We start from the raw sequence: 17,463 nt of genomic DNA on the forward strand, positions 1-17,463 counted from the left end.
ATAAAATGTATAAATGTGTTACCGCTTGATTAACAAACACTGAAATCGAGATATTCTTTGAGAAACTGTGTTTATTTTAATGCTGGGCGACGTAGGCCTCAATTTCAAAATAGTTGGTGCTGCTTACATATGGTAATACATTCAGGAACCATTGATGCCTTTGATTGAAGGTGTCATCCTTTACCCTCTGTGGCTTAACCAGATTACTTCTGTATTTCAGAACCTGCTCCTGCTGTCCAAGAATGTAGCACTCAAGGAGCCACAAGTGAGTCTTATTCTATTCTTATACATTTAAAGTGTCACTCCTCACATGTGTACATTTGCCAGTGTCTCTAATCATGAATGTTAACTTGGTCACATAGCAATTGCCTGCTTCAGTTTCTTATATATGCTTTATTTCAAATACATGCTTTATTGTCAGATGCACTTAACCCCCATCTCTCAACCCGGGGCAGGGGAACAGCACCCATGTGTGATTCATAGTGAAACATGGTTCCAACGTTTTAAGATAGGTCATAGATGCATTCAAAATCATCCCAGTCATACCCTGAAGGCCTGCCTAAGACAAGATTTTCGAAGTGTCTCACACCTTTGTTCTTCTGTATTGGATCTTCAGTATGTGTTAAATATATCTGCAGCGTCCTTGAACCACTGTTTATTGTCTGCTCTGCAATTATGAGCCAGAAGCAAAGGAGAGGGCACCTAATGAAGACAAGTACATTTTACAGCTGCTTAATATGATAACATATGGGCAGCAGGACAATTAGCACATGTCTCTTCTATCTCACTCATCACATGCAAATAATCAGTGTTTCCTTCTTGTCTCAGCCAGAAAGGCTACAATAAGGAAAACAATAGTTAGTGGCTGCATTTTAGGCATGCTGATTGGCAAAGAGAATCTCAACATTTTGATACAGAATTCTAATTTTCATTAACAGTGTATCCCAAACTTTTCAAGAGGGAATTTATCTCTTCAGTAATGTTAAATAATATAAGAGAGCTTTGGAGCTGCTCTTTGTATGGGCCATTGCCTAAGCTCAGGAAAGTGATGCAGGACTAAAAGCCAACTGAGAGTTGATAGAGAAGGCAGTATCTTGGTAAGGTAACTAAGTGGACCTGACCTGATAGTCCGCCAAACTCTATATCTATCTGAGCTTGAAATCTTCCAGACTAGCAGTTTTTTGACTCCTGGCCAGGAGGTTTAGCTCTCATGCTTGCAACACCATTGAAATATTGATTGTTCCGTAAGGTACACATGGGCCTGGGAGTAGAGCCCATTGTTGGGGGATATCTTCCAGCCAAGAACTGTGGTGGTGCCATGGTCTCGGAGAAGAGCCACAGGGCTTAGATTTAGGTTGCAGTACAGAAGTGGGCTGATTGTCCCACCCTCTGCATTGTAACCATCACCTGTTGGAGGATGATCAGGCATAATGGCATCCAAAGGGCAACAAGCTACTACAAAACCAGGAGGTCTGTATTTAAGGTGCTTATGCATGCAGTTTAAGTACTTTAAAGCAAGAGAGATTTTTAGAAACTATAGACTGTCTATATTGAAGGTTCACTTGCCTTCTGTACAGTCTTATTTCTATGCAAGAAAATGAGTAACAAGAAGAGTTGGTGGTGGACATACAAGGATCACAAAGGGTAAAGAGGGAAGATTGGGAGGGTGGAGCAAGAGAAGGTAGCTAGCGGGAGGGACAAGGAGCACACAGGGTAAAGAGTGAGGGGCAGGAAGGACGAATGATAGGGAGATGCTGGTGAAATGAGGAGTGTCACACAAGGGGAAGAGAGCAGGTGAGGGATCCAGTAGGAGTAGAGTCGAGGGGAAGGTGGGGGTGTATGGAATGGCACTGAGGATTCAGTAGAGAGTCCTGTACTTATGAAATAGTTCATATGCACTTCATTGCAAGCAATCCATTCAAGGCGTAAATAATACACCCTGGCAGCCAGCAGCACCACGTGAAAGGGAAATATTCCTCTGGACTAGGTCAAAATGTCGGTCAATCAAAAAAAATCTTTTTCAGACCATTGGCCCTTTAACACATAAAAACATTTTGATCTTACATAAATACCATCCTATTAAATATATAATAGATGAAAATGACATAACATCTTAATTCCTTAAAAATTAAATTTTCATACAATTCATCATAAAAAAATTACGTGTAAAATTTCTAATTCTATAGACTCTTGAAAACATTTTTAACTTCTAGCATAAACTTTCCTATTGCACATGCTATGTCCAGGGAGTGCCTTTCAGCTAACAAGTCGGCTGCATGGACACGACTTTTAATACCATATTTTTTTAACAACTGGACGTAGAAACAATTCCAATGCATCAATGACATTTAAGCAATCTAAAAGTATATGCAAAATATCACATTTTATGCCTAGGTTGCTGAAACATTTCCGTTCAGGATCCATCACAGCCCCTTTTATCTCTTTGTTCTCATAACCAGGAATCATTCCTATTCGAAACCTTAAATTTTAATTTCAAAGCCATCAATTAGGTAGTATGTCTATGTACAGGAACTGTTGATCGGCCTGCCATGCCTTAATTATAAAGTGTACTGATTCTTTCCACACCAAATACTGTCGATCCTGGTCTTGAGAAATGTATTTCCCTATTACCTTAAGTTCTCGTTTTGTGATATCAATTTGTAGATTATGAGGGCACAATTTAACTTTCAATTTCCTGCAAACCTTAGTTAACGTTTCCCTAACTCTCTCTGCCCATTTTAATTCAGTCCTCAAAATCTCACTTTTACACCATTGTGATATTTTTTGCTCCGCCCGCACCCCAGGTGTTGCTAGAATCATTATCTCCCAAGATACTATGCAGGTTTCTATTTTTACTGCCTGAATCATAGAAGATCTGGGCAGGGACAGAAGAATTGTACACATTTTCCCTTTTAGCATCCCCCCCCTCTTTTGCCACTTAAGCATAACAATTCGGCTCCGTATTGGAATTAAGGCAGTATCATGCCCATATAAGCTTTCAAAATAGGTCTATCTGACATCTCTTCATAGTTTTTATTATATGTTTTCAACTTTTCAAGATGTGAAATACATAGTCTCAAGCTAGTGGGCAAAGAGGCTGGTCAAAAAAATGGTTAAAAGAGATGGGCCCAATCCGTACTCTAAGGATATAAATGGCAATAGGAATCACATCGTAAACAACGTCTGAAATTGTGACTTGAAATGTATGTGTACCTTCTCTGAGAGAATGTGCTATTGTTTGGCCTAAAACGAGTACATGCTAAAGTTAAAGGGCCATATGTATCAAAAAGTCATTTTGCGATTCTCAAATAGCGATTTTTTGCGAATCGCTATTTCAGAATCGCAGAATGCTATGTATGTAGGATTTGCAATAAATTTTGCGAATCCTACATATCCCTTAATTGCGAATCTCAAATTGCGATTTGCAAGTAAGGAATACCTCCCCATTCATTGCTATGGGCCTAGAGGCCCATAGGGATGAATGGAAAGACATTCCCAATTTGCGATTAGCCATTAGCGAATCGCAAATTGAGAATGCAATTTCAAGGGTGCAAGGGTGTCAAAAAGACACCCTGTTGCAACCCTGAAATAAGCATGGGTGCACATGTGGCACACATACATGCCCTAAGGGCATGTATGTGCGTTACATGGCACTTTGAAGAATGCAAAAAAGTGAATTTTTCTAAGAAATCGCAAATTACCACCAACTTGAAGTTGGTGGTAATTTGCGATTCCTTAAGGCGAAATTGCACTTTTTTGGCGCTCGTTACATTGCATTTAAGGAATTGCAAAATTTGTTATTCCGTAAATGCAATCGCAAAATAAGGAATCGCAAATTTTGCGATTCCTTATTTTGCACCCAGATTTGCTTCATACCTACCATTTAGCAAAAATGCAAACGCATTTGTGCTTGATACATATAGCCCAAAGTTCTTTCATCAACATCATTTCCACATCACATTTTTCGGTGCTTGGTTTTTAAATCGTATAAAGTACGTACAGCTTTATGCTTTTCAACACATTTTATACGAAGGTATTGTAAACTGTTGTGTATTCAAGGAAATCGCGGAATAGTATTTCTTTGAAAGATATAAGCCTTATGTTGCCTGTCCTTGTAAAAAGATGATGACTTCTGCAGTTGCAAATGCAATTAATAAACAATGCCTCGGGATAGATAGAAATACTAAACAGTATGTCGAAGAGAATCCTATTTTCAATCTTCCTGTCGATATAAATCTATATAAAATAACTTGTATCAATTTCAAATATCCATAGTCAATGGCCCAAAAATATATATGTACTGAATTAAAGGTTCTTTGAACTGTATTTATTTCATACGTATCTTTGATTGAAGTTGTCTCTTTTTTTTATATTCTGAAAAACATATACACAAAACATTTCAACACCATATATATACATAACACAATATATATACATATATTTACATTTTATACATAAACCACAAACACAGACCAAATTCCTATCTTGTTGCTCTCTTCGCCCTTATTTCAAAGCAGGATGCACTTCACTTTATATTCCACAATGTGCAATCCCTTCCCAATTAGATCACCACCCTGGAGTCACCTAACAGATTTATCAATTTAAACCCCTCATTTTGTAGGTAATCTCAACTTGTTCTATATTATTTCAATTTATTGTGGTGTCTCCAAATTTCTGTCTGTCGACGCGTTTCAGCCACTATTCATAGTTGGCCTCATCAGTCGAGTGCAAGAACATTCAATTTAACCTAAGAAGTCAAGAAATACTTGTAAATCTCGACACAGACCACATCTTATGTACACCTATACACATGTATCTACATATATATATATTTATTTACACTATGGTGGCATTCAATTTGTAAACTAAATTGATCTTTTAAAGACCAAAAATACGTTAGCTGCAGGCGAGATTAAAGAAATTAAGGACGACAATGGGGTAATCGTTAATAAAGTTGAAGAGGTACAGGAGGTGTTCAGAAGATTTTATGAGAGGCTTTATGAGCAGGATAAAAATGAGGGAGAGATAGAGTTGAAAAGCCTGGAATATCTAAGGGAAAGCTTACAAGAGGGATTGAGCATAGAAGAAAGGGACAAATTGGATATGCAGCTAACGGTGCAGGAGATAAGGGACGCAATATTCAGCTTACCCTCTGGCAAAGCAACAGGCCAGGATCAGATCCCGGTAGAGTTTTATAAAACTTTTTGGGAGGCATTAGCTAAAGATATTTGGTCAATCTGCTGCTTGGCACAGGGAGGTAGAATAGTTCCTCAATCTTGGGCGGGCGCTGATATAATTGTCATATTAAAAAAAAGATAAACCCCCCACTGAGCCGGGTTCTTACAGACCTATCACTCTGCTCAATGCCGATGCAAAAATATTCTCTAAGGCATTGGCTAATAGATTGAGTAAGGTGATAGAGAGGGTGGTGTTCCCTATGCAGCATGGGTTTATACCCGGGAAAGGAACTACCGAACATATTAGACAGCTGATTACCATTCTGGATGCTGAAGCAGCCTCAGGGGACCCTGTCGCGGCTATCTTTTTGGATGCTGAGAAGGCTTTTGACAGGGTCTCTTGGGTCTACCTATGGAAGGCTATGGAGTGGGCTGGTATTGGTCGAGGGTATATAACCGCAATCCAGGCACTATATAAACATCCTAGTGCTAGGATACGCATTAATAGATCATATTCCAACGCAGTACAGATCAGACGGGGAACTAGGCAGGGATGTCCAGCTTCACCTCTATTATTCGCAATTTATTTAGATCCCTATCTGAGAAGGCTTACAAAAAATAGGTGGATTAAGCCAGTTTTATTGCATGGAAAGAAGTATAAAATATTTGCTTACGCAGACGACGTGGCTGTTATAACACCTACACCAGAGGAGTCATTGGCCGAGATAGAACAGGAGGCAAGAAAATTTGGAGAGGTGTCGGGATATTCAATAAATAAGGGAAAAACACAAATAGTTCAGAATAGACATACTACATTTGTAGATGTAAGAGTTGTCTCAGATACAAAATACCTGGGTATTAAGGTGACAGCGGATTTGGGAAAGTTAGTAGAGATAAATATGGAACCATTACTAGACAAAGTCAAAACCAATTTGGAGAGGGTCAATAACTTACACTTGACTCTCATGGGTAGAATTAATTTTGTTAAAATGGTTACTTTTCCGAAATTTTTATATTTGTTTAGGGCAATTCCACTTTTTATTGAAGGGATATGGTTTAATAAAATAGAATCAGTAATTAATAAACTAATTTGGGCACAGGGGAAGACACGTAGGGCATACCGTTTTTTAACTCTTTCACGAGAAAGGGGAGGTTGGGGAGCACCTGACTTTAGATTTTATTACTGGGCAACAGCTCTACAATACTCCAAAGGACTATTAGGTGGAAGTGCTCAGGAGGAGGAGGAGGGAAGAAAGGGTCCGGCTAATGTATATGAAGCCCTCTTAGGTAAAGCGGCAGAAAACGCCTTAGTAACAACAGTGGACTTCGCATACTTCAAGCATACAAAATTTAAGACCCTGAGTGCGATCTATAAAGTTTGGAAAGCAATAAGGAAAAGACTGGGACTGGGAAGGTACAACAGGTATTTAAGGCTTTATAAGAACAACGATCTTCCAATGGAAATCTTCCGTGACACAGTTATGAGGGAATGGGATGTAAAAGGGATTAAGAAACTGGGGGACCTAATGGATGCAGAGGGGGCAATTCTAACATTCCAAAATATACAGCAAAGATATAACATAGCTGGGAATAATTTCTTTAAATACCTTCAAGTGAGGAGTTACTTTCACACAAAAATAGGGGGTGTAGGAGGGATGAAGAGCTGTAGGATAATGGAATACCTGGGAAGCAGCCTTGCATGCTCAATAAGACAGCTGTATGCAGAGCTCCAAGTCTATAAGATAGACGATAGAGAAAAATACAGTAATAAATGGAGAGAACAGGTAAAGGCTCGACCGGAAGACTTACAAACTTCTTTAGATTATGGTCGAACTATTTTATGCTCAGCGACACTTCAAACTCAACATTATAAAACAGTTTATTCATTATATTTCACACCAGCCAGAATAGCCAGTTGGGGCGGCTCCTCTGGAATAACGTGTCCAAGGTGTAACTCTACAGAGGCTAATATAACACATATGTTTGCAAACTGTCCACAATTGTATACTCTAAAACTGGCGATAGAAGAGTTTCTGGATAAATCACTGGGAATACAAACAAAATTAACTGAGGAGCTGATAATCTTGGGGGTAAGCCTAGATGTAAATACAACCTATCCAGAATTTTTATTCATGGTCACTGCAGTATTTAGGATAATTGTAGCTAAAGCATGGAAGGAGAAATCAGCACCGTCATTTCAGATGTGGGTAGCAAGACTACTATCTACATACAACCTGGAGAGGGCCATATACGATAGAAGAGGAAGGAAGGCAAAAGCTCTGGGGGGTAAGATATGGCTACCTATTGAGAAATGGAAATGCAGGAAATCTGTCTCTGATAGTAGTGGAGAAATTTGTTAACTCTATAAGGTTTATGGAGAGAACGTAGGACGTATTATTTTGAAGTTTGGTGGTCTTGGCTGCCTCTCTTCACGGTTGTCTTAAATATGTATTTTGGTTCTCTTCCCTTTTGTTTTGTTTATTTTTTCATTTTTTTTATCCTTTGTTTTGTTTACTTGTTTATTAATACAAATCTGTATTTGTTGCAAATGACTATGTAATGTTGTAAACACATCGGATGTAAAAGAAAAATGTGGGGGGGGAAAAATTTTGTCTGAATAAAGATATTTAAAAAAAAAAAAAAAAATAAAAAAAAATAAATAAAGACCAAAAATACCTGGAGTGGCGGGGGGCAAGAAAAACCTTAACGCATCCAAATAATGACAAATGTGTAACCTTATGTCCCTCATGGTGCCATTGTAAACCTTGAGCATATCCTGGAGTGCTATGCATTAATTTAAGCCTGCGGTGTATCTGTTATCCGTGAGGTAGAATGAAATGAAACACTCACCAATCTTGGCAAAACTACAACTGAAAATCATCGAAAACTACAAACAAAATAGTGCTGTCATTATTGCCTGCTATATACACTGCTATATACTGCAGTTACCAACCAGATTACGTGCTCTCAACCCAGCATGATAACGTCACTTACATGAGTGTCGGGTGCGCCTTTTCCTCTACACTCTGTTTCTCTCCAAACGCTTGTACGGAGGTGAAAAATTCTATCGGCTTCTCCTGCAAGCGGAAGACAAAATCGGAGAGCGGCCGTCTTTTAACTATAAACAAACCGAGTCAACATGCTCAAATCGGCACTCAGTAGATCATTACAAACGCCTACCTTGGTCAGATTATAATCTCCTCACTCCTACGATCTTCTCACTCCTACGATCTCCCGCGGCTGTGACTTCCCGGGTGTGCAAATATCACGTGACCTTGAAGCCGGCCGTACTTCAAACCTTTTTAAAGGGAACTAACGCGGTACTTCTCATGTGTATAAAATGGTTTACATACTACTAGAAAGAGGACTAGGTAAAAAGCAGCCTCATTTCTACAGGATTGCTTGTGTCACTGAAAGCGCCATATCCGGCTAATATTCCTGGACTGGGGAGAGGTCTATGTATTAAGTAAAACCACTGTTCTGGAAAGCGCACTAATGATGTATTATGTATAGTCAATTTTTAACTATAAGACTCGGCACGAAATGAAAATCATAATAATAATAATAAAAATCAAAACTAAAAATCACCTAATATTAACGTAATACTGGCACCGCCACTCGTTACAATCTATATCAGATATAATATGTTAAATTTGTGCTTAAACACTGTCAATGCAGGTACATGTCTCAAATCACATCTTCAGTTCTTAAAACATGATGGACAAACCAACAGGCTGTACAGGGAATCATCTTGTTACTCATGAATCACTTATTGCAACAAAGCCCAGATTTCATCTTTTTGACCTAGTGTGGCTGTATGATATTTAGCGATCAATCTTGCTTCTAACCTATTGAGTTTATTTTGAATATCACAAGCTCCTGTGTTGTCGATATTGCATAATACCGACCACGTGAAGTCATTCTCAGTGTGATTAAGAGCTTTGAAATGGTGTACTAAAGGAGCCCCTTGTACATTATATTTAATTCGGGATCTATGTTGAAGGATTCTCTTTTTTATAGGTTGTGTTGTCTGACCTATATAACATTTATTGCAAACACATTTTATGCAATAAAGCAAATTTTTTGAATTACAGTTAGAGAAGCCCTTTTGAAAGTGTCTCTGTACATCAATGTCCACACATTTGGAATCTTCAGTGAGTCTGCATGCCACACAATGTTGGCAACAAAAGTGTCCTACTAATGGGGGTAAACATAAAAGACTTCTAAGGTCTGTTTTTGGCATAACGGGTTCTCTCAATGCTTTCACCAACTGTTTCCTGATATTTTTACCCTTTTTAAAAGCAAACAGTGGTTGGGGAAGTCCTAGTTGCTCAATACGATTCCAGTTTTTGGTACAATTTTCTTCACCCGATTGGCTCTGGGGTCATATGTAAGGACACATGTCAATGGCATATTTTTTTCTCGGACTTTGGGACTCAATAGAGTTTCTCTTGGAGTACACCAAGCTCTCTTTAAAGCCATCCTAACTAGTCTCTTCCGGTAACCGCAAGCTACCAGTTTGACAGTTCCCACACTGCCATGTTTGCCTGCTCTCGCCTCACCTTAACATCACTGCTCAGAATATTTAGACAAACTGCAAGTTGCATCATCATTGCGAAGTATGCAATCCGGGTTTAAAGTCGAAAATAGAAAATAGAAATGTGTTTATTAGTCAATTAAAACCATAAACAAAATCGCACAATTTAAAAAATACATAAAAAAGTGGATAAAATGGCGATTTGTCATACAACTAAAACAGGTACTAATCCTCACACGACAGGCCCTTTGCTTTCTTCAACTTTCCATCCTATGTATTGTAATCGGGATACCAAGCACTAACCTACATTGGATAAAAGTAACTAAACAGGGGCTAATCTTTACCCTAATATATTAAAAACACAAGCCTGCCATGCAGATAGCTAAAAAAGTCCTGTAAATAAATTAATCTATGAAATCAAAGTGCATATAAGCAGGGCCGGGGCAGGTACAACTACAGGGACTGATGGACTATCCGTCCCTGCAGTTAAACTGCATTTGTGGAAGACTTCCCCTCATTAAAAGGAACAAAAATAGACAAAGTAATTATCTGAACCTAATTGGTTAGGGAGTAGTTGATTGGTGCAATCCCTAGCAGCCCGTCCTTAACAATTATATGTGCTGGAGAAGTTAACATAAGTGGTTTATGAGTTTAAAGTCATTAGCACTGTGCATTCTGGGGCTTGTAGTTCTACATTTCCAATTGTATAAATAGATGACCTATGCGTTTCATAAGGGAAAGTGCTGTTGTCTAAAAATGCAGTACTATGAGAGGTGGTAAATAACATTTGTCATTGTTTATCTTGCTGGCGAGGGCTACCATGTATCCCAAGAGAAATAATAAGTTTGCAAGCAAAAGCGTAACGAGCGACAAGCTGTCTAAGTACTTTCGCAGTATTTTACTTTAGCCTAAATAAGTACTACCTCACCCTGGTACCACACAACAGTATGTAGGCGCAGCAGTATATGCAATGTCGATTATAACGTTTTTATCCATGTAAATCTCTAAAATACAATATATTTTTAACACTTTTGTTTATTTCTATTTCGATAAGCACATCAGCAAAGCATATTTTAGATACTGATTCGGGTACAGTGGAGATTGCTTAATAGCCCTGATCCTTAAAGTATCTTCTGGATATATGCAGTAGAATAAGTTCTTATTAGGGCTCACAGTGTAATCAGCAGCAGTCAGTCTCTCGCAGGGGATAAGTTGTTGACACTTTACCAGGAGTACTAAATGAGCTCCACTACAATGTATAAGGCTATGAAAATTATAACTCCATATTGTCTACGCTGAATATCTACCAGGGCGGCCATTTAAGGTTGCACAAGGGCAACACAAAACCTAGACTGACATTTACCAAGTCATGCAAGGCCACCTTGCGTGGCCCTGCGTGGCTTGATACATGTGGAGTAACACAAGGCAGGTCACTATCACTACCACTTACTCTGCCCCAGGGAGGCGTTCCATGGGTGGAGCCTGAGTGTTTCCTCGTATCCACCCATGAATTTTGGCACCTTCCCAGATTTACCGTTAGTGGAAGACCTGGGAACAGTGGTGTCTACTCCCGGGAAGAAGCAGTAGGGCGGCGAGGGAAGAAGAAAGGAAGGGAGGAATTCACTTACCTACCTGCTGGCCAGCCGGCTGGGTGGCCGCCGCCTCTCCTTCGTCCTCTCTGTCCTCTTCCTGGTTTCTCTGGTGCAAACAGGAAGCAGGAAGCACCCAGGCTCCCCGTGGTCAATCACAATGCTGCAATGCAGGGTTGTGATTGGTCTGAGTGCCTTGGTTTGGCCCTCAGCCAGGGAATGAGAGCCTGGGCATGTTCTCTATCCAGGTTGAAATGCAGACTAGGTTGAGAATATGCTACGTGGGCATGAATATTTGCCACTGCTTGGGATTGCAAACTGCTACGCCTTCCCGTGGAAGGCGAAACAACGAGAAATATTCTGCAACACACATAGAAAGAGGAAAAAGCATTGGGGGATTGTTTTGTGCAGAAATGTGTCCCTTCCTGCACAAAAGCAATCCTGCTCGCAACACAGACACCGTTGCATCATGTTGCAAGGGTGCCTGCTTTGGAGCTAGGTAGCAGTTTGTGCTCCAGCACAGTCAGAGAGCAGGAATGCACCGTCTAATGTACAGGATGGCTTGCTGCGCTGCATTGTGCTGTGTGAAAACTTGATAAATGTACCCATATCTTTCTACCTCAACCTGATTTAGAAGTGGGCACTGCAATCGTAATCCACATCCTTACACCGCTGCATTTCACAGGCATTACACTAATCTTAATAACAATGGGAAAGAAGATGACCCACACCAGAGTGCATTTCTTACTGTTCAATAATGTGGAAACACAAACTGTGAGAATCTGGCCTGGTATATCATGTACACTTATGTAAGGGGGCCCCTTGCACCATTTCAGACAACCCTTATGGTGGTTTAGAAGGTCTTAGACAACGTTAGAAATCTGTCTTAGTGGTATCTGTGGAGAGCAGCCTTCAGGCTTAGTCCAGAAGGAAAGTAAAGCAGCTTGTTTTACCAGAATGCAATCTTATAGTATAGATTAAGTGAAAAAGAACCACACAAGGTATTTACAAAAATATCTATTTATTATATAATACTCTCTAGCACATATGAATATCTCCTACTCGGAGATATGCCCAATGCACACAATACTTTGCAAAGAACCACAGGAAATAGCACAGAATACACAGTGGACCCCAGGGGAGGACCAAACCATATATTAAGAAAGTCGTATAAGAACAATGACTCAGGTAAAGACAATGTCGAGAGGACGTAAAAGTGATGGGGACCCAGGGATCCACCAAGGTGAGTGAGTAGGACCCCCACAGAGAGCATGTACAGTGTGGAAGCACAACATTGTGCTCCCTACAAGTGTACGTGTAAGTCGCGGTTGGATTTGCATTGAAGTTCAGTACATAGCACAAAATACACAGTGGTCCTCTGGGGGGGGGACTAAACCATATACTAAGAAAGTGGTATACGAACCACAATTCGGGTCAAGACAATGTTGAGAGGATGTAGAAGTGAGGTTCAGTGAGGTTCAGCTTACAGAGGTAAAAAGGCACCCAAGAAGACCATAAACTGGTCCGAAAACTTGCCTCAGTGTGCCCTGTGTCTTACGGGGCAAGGAGCTATGCTGAAGAGATGGCACCGCATGCTGGAAAGGAACTCTTCAATTCCTAGCGGATCTCGGTGCCACGGAGCGCCTCACGAAGTAGCCATCTTGAACCACCACGTGCCTCCTCGCAGGAGGTCTTTGATGTCCCTGAGACCTCCACAAGAGAACAGGGAACACACTTCAGGGTGCGAAACAGCAGCAGGTAGTCAGCCTAGGCAAGCCACTATTCAGGAAAGGCACATGGTCCCTTTTAATGTCAGTAATCCACCTTCTACACAACAGATTCCTCTGGCGGTGTGCACCACACAGATACAGGTTCTTTGGTCCCATGTCCACATGTGTATCTCTACCCTGCTGAAATATGGCAGCAGTTGTTATAGTGCAGTGATCTTTTGAAGTCGGAGTGGTTCAGAGGGATTTCCCTTTAAACCATAGATGCATCCCCTAAATTCCAGTCCTGGTTGCTATGAGACAGTGAAATGGAGATCTCAATCTATAGTGGGGCCATGAACTGGCTCCCAGAGGCCAAGTGTCAAAACATCTCCCTCTAATCTATTCACTTAGGCCGTCAAATGGCAGAGGTCTGTAATTCCAGTTGCATGCCCAAGGTTTATAGCTATCACTGGGAAATTCAGACGTGCTTCCCCAGCCTCCAGTGTGGACTGGAATCAAGCTGAAAGGCACACAAAGTTTTAGAACAGAGAAATAGCCACTTTCTAGCAGAGGCATTTCTAAGCTCTTAATAACAAAACCACCTTAACCACAGGAGTGGGTTTATCATTGTGAATCCAATGATAGGAAACATGATGGGGCTACTCCCCTGCAATGTTTTATTGCAGCCTGAAGTAATTTCACCTATTCCCCCTTGTTGACGTATGGGAAGAGCAAACCTCATAAGTGGTTAAAGCACACATGAGTATTCTTCACTATCTTGGTAGGGTACCCACCTGTGTACCCACCCTGCCTTTCACCTACCATATGCTTCACCCCTCAGGACTTACCCAAGGGATGCGCCAATGTTAATGAATGGTACCCTCAGACTTGACCATTAGTTTAGAAAGGGCAGCCTGAACATAAGTGCAATTTCGCAAACACAGCCCTGCAAAGGCAGGCTTGACACATGTTTGAAAACACCACTGGTGCCCACACACCAGACTGCAATGGCAGGCTGAATACATATTTAAAACATCATGGGTGCAGATGCTTGCACGTCCAGGCCTGCTATGGCAGACCTGACCTATTTTTAGAAACACCCTTTCAGAACCACTCCCTAACATCTGTAGGAAGGGCGCTCACATTTCCACACTAAATGTACAGTAGGAAAGTGCCCCGGGCCCTAAGGGCCACTAAAAGAGAATCAGCAGCACCCTGGTGTTGTCCCATGGGCATAGCTGACCTCCTCAGTAGGGAAATCCCACATGGGGCTTCTTCACTACCTGGGCATAGAACACCATGTGTACCTGCCCTGCCTTTCACCTACCAGTGGCTCCATTGGTGGTGGAAGGCCTGCGCAAAGTTGGTCTGTTCAAAGTTGTGCAACAAGTTAGAAATGCCTATGCTCTAACCCCTCTGTTTTAACTTGGTATGGGAAGGCCCCACAATGTAAGAACAGAAACATGGAGGTCATTCACGTCTTGGAGGAAAGTGGTGCTTTCCCCCTTTACAACTCATTATCTTCTCCCTTTTTGAGAGTGCCATTTTTCAAACATTTGATAAAATTTTCCCCTTTAAATCAGAACTTTCTAAATCAAAACCCAGGTTGGCCCCATGGTTTACGGACTGTTTAAAGAAGAAAACATTTGTGTGCAGGAAATTGGAACGCAAACTGAGGACCTCATAATCTCTTGAAGACAAACTAATTTATAATATGGCTTTAAGAATTTACCACAACATTTTAAGAACAGCAAGAAGGGTTCACATTGTGAAGAGAATTAACAAAGCAGGTAATTCTGCTAAAGCATTGTACAAGATACTTTAAGAATGTACTAATCCTATAACCTGAGCTGAACCTGTTGAAGTCTTGCGGGCCCTTACTCAGGAGCTTGCCAATTATTTTGACGAAATAATTGTCAGAATTTACAGTTCTTTTGTAAAAAAGACTACACAGGCAACTATTGTAGTTTGTACCCCCACAGAAACATCTCACCCTGCTCTCTTGGAGGAGTTTCATATAGTGTCCCCATGCCAAATCAAAATACTGCTAAATGGAATTAAGTCGGGATCACCAGAGGACTTAGCACCTCCCTATATGGTGGCACCAGTTCTCCTTCTGTCCCTCACTCAGCTATTTAACCTCTCCTTTAGCCTGGAAAAAGTCCCGCACAAGTGGAAATCATGAGTGCCCAATCTATTTTTAAAAAATCCTCAGCTGATCCTAAAGTATTAGCAAACTTCAGACTATATCAATACTTCCTTTTATTGGTAAGGTAATGGAAACACTGGTGAATTCCTAACTAGCAGCTTTTCTGGAAAGGTATTCCCTGCTTGATCCCTCCCACTCTGGCTTTCGAGCTGCTTTTAGCAAGGAAACGGCACTGGCGAAAGTCTTAGATAAGACTTTCCTTAGATGAAGGGCACTTAGCGATGCTGGTGCTATTAGACCTTTCTGCTGCTTTCGACGTTATCTCCCATTCAGTCCTGATTTAAAGACTGGAGGAGATAGGTGTTTGGGGGAAGCCTTTAAGGTGGTTGAGAAATTTCTTGAGTGAGTGCTCTCTTGCGGTACAGCTAAGTTCCTTTTGCTCTCATACCATAGCCTTCAACTGGGAACTACTGCAAACGTCTCCTTTGAGTCCCACACTTTTCAACATATCTGACCCCATTGGCCCAAGAGATAAAGTCATTTGGGTTTGAGGTCATCTCCCATGCAGATGACACCCGAGTTGTCATCACAATGGGACCTAATCTGGACTCTACCAAAGAAAGATTCTCTAATTGTATGGAGAAGATTACCTCTTGGATGCAGTCCAGCTAAACACAAGCAAAACTGAGCCTGTGCGCTTTGGAAAAGCCAACTCCGTGAGGTCAAAGAACTGGTGGCCGCAGAGTTTTGGCCTGGCTCCTATCCCTGGAGTGTCAGTAAGTAATTTAGGGATTCTGGTTGATGAAAACCTCTCTATGAGGAAACATGTGAATGCAATTGTGGGAAACAGTTTTGGAGTCATGCTTCTTCTCAGGAAGGTCTTCCGGTGGCTGTTGTTGCAGGCTATGAAATCCCTAGTCCAGGCCCTCATAATTAGTCACCTTAACTATGGGAATACTTTAATAGTTGCCGTGAACGAAGGACTGTTTTCCAAACACAAGGATTTTCAAAACCCTGCAGCCCTGATAACTAGTCATCTTACGCCATGCTCGCCCTCAGTACCCATTCTCAAAATCCTTCACTGGCTGCCTATAAAAAAATGTGGCATGTTCAAACTCCTCTGCTTTGTCCATAAAGGTTTGAATGGAAGTGGGCCGTCCTATCTGTGGGGCAAACTGGCACTGGTAAGATCGAGTGGGAAACGCTTACTATGTCCCTGGCGTATTCGTATCACCGGGTATGGGGGCCGTTCATTCTCACATTTAGCCCCCAGCACTGGAATCAGCTTCCTTTGCAATTATGCCCATGCACTAATTTTAAACAGTTAATAACATCTCTAAAGACCTGGCTGTTTTAGTTTTTAGTGTTTTGGCACTCTTCCAGCCGGGGCTTATACAACTTTGGAGTTGTTCTACCACAGAGAGACCCCTGTTGGGGTGATTGTTGGGCTAGGCCCTTGTGGCAGGTTCACCCCTAAACTTTTTGCCTTTCAATGTGACCTGATAGAAGTAGTTTTTGGCTTCTGCGCACTTTAGCACTGTGTCCCAGTGTAAAGTGCGTGTGCACTCTGAGTGCATGTGGTGAGGTTGGCCTGCCTTCCATAGGAATGCATGGGGGATATGTGTGTTCATGGTTGTTGCTGGTATGAGAGGAGTGCAGGGGCGAGTTTAGTATGTGCAAACTCATGAGAATAAATGCTGCTCAATGGTGTGCGCAGATTTATTGTGACTGGTGGAGAGGTGCCACTTTTAGAAGTTGGCATTTCTGTGCGCAGTGTGTCTGCCTGTCTGATGTGGAGTGCAGTCTGGCTTGTGATTGACAGGGGCTGGATGGTGTGCTTGGCTCCAGGAGCCAGGATGTGTCTGCCCGGTGGTGAATAGGGAGATCTGCATTGTTAGACCTGACATCGTTGGCGTGAGTCTCCCTTCCATATTTGACGGATTGCCTTCTCTGTTTTGACATATTTTTGCTGGGCGTATGTTTTGGGCCCTGTGCCACTGCTAATCAGTGCCACAGTGCAAGTGCTCCCTATGTTAAATTAATATACTGATTGGATTCCATGATTGGCTTATTTGATCTACTTTCAGCCCCTAGTACAGTGCACCATGTGTGCCCAGGCTTGTAGAGCAAATGCTGCTGGTGGGCTTGCAGCACTGGTTGTGCCACCCACAGAAGCAGCTTGTAAAATGTGTCTCAGGCCTGCCATTGCAAGGCCTGTGTGTAGTCTGTGACTACCATGTCGACTTGGCCAAGTGCACCCACTTGCCAGTCCCTAAAACTTCCCTTTGCTTCATATTAGACA

General features: G+C 41.4%; 1 protein-coding gene across 1 annotated transcript in view; it reads left to right on the plus strand.

Moving 5' to 3' along the window:
• The window catches only part of LOC144771874 (cilium assembly protein DZIP1-like), a 1,571,028-nt gene that overhangs the window by 707,805 nt on the left and 845,760 nt on the right, over positions 1-17,463 (plus strand). The window contains exon 13 of the mRNA XM_078656123.1: positions 221-265. Coding sequence (XP_078512249.1) covers positions 221-265 — 45 coding nt within the window. The remainder of the gene's footprint in view (positions 1-220; positions 266-17,463) is intronic.

This window comes from Lissotriton helveticus, chromosome 8 (assembly GCF_964261635.1).
Source record: "Lissotriton helveticus chromosome 8, aLisHel1.1, whole genome shotgun sequence".
Taxonomy (NCBI): Eukaryota; Metazoa; Chordata; class Amphibia; order Caudata; family Salamandridae; genus Lissotriton; species Lissotriton helveticus.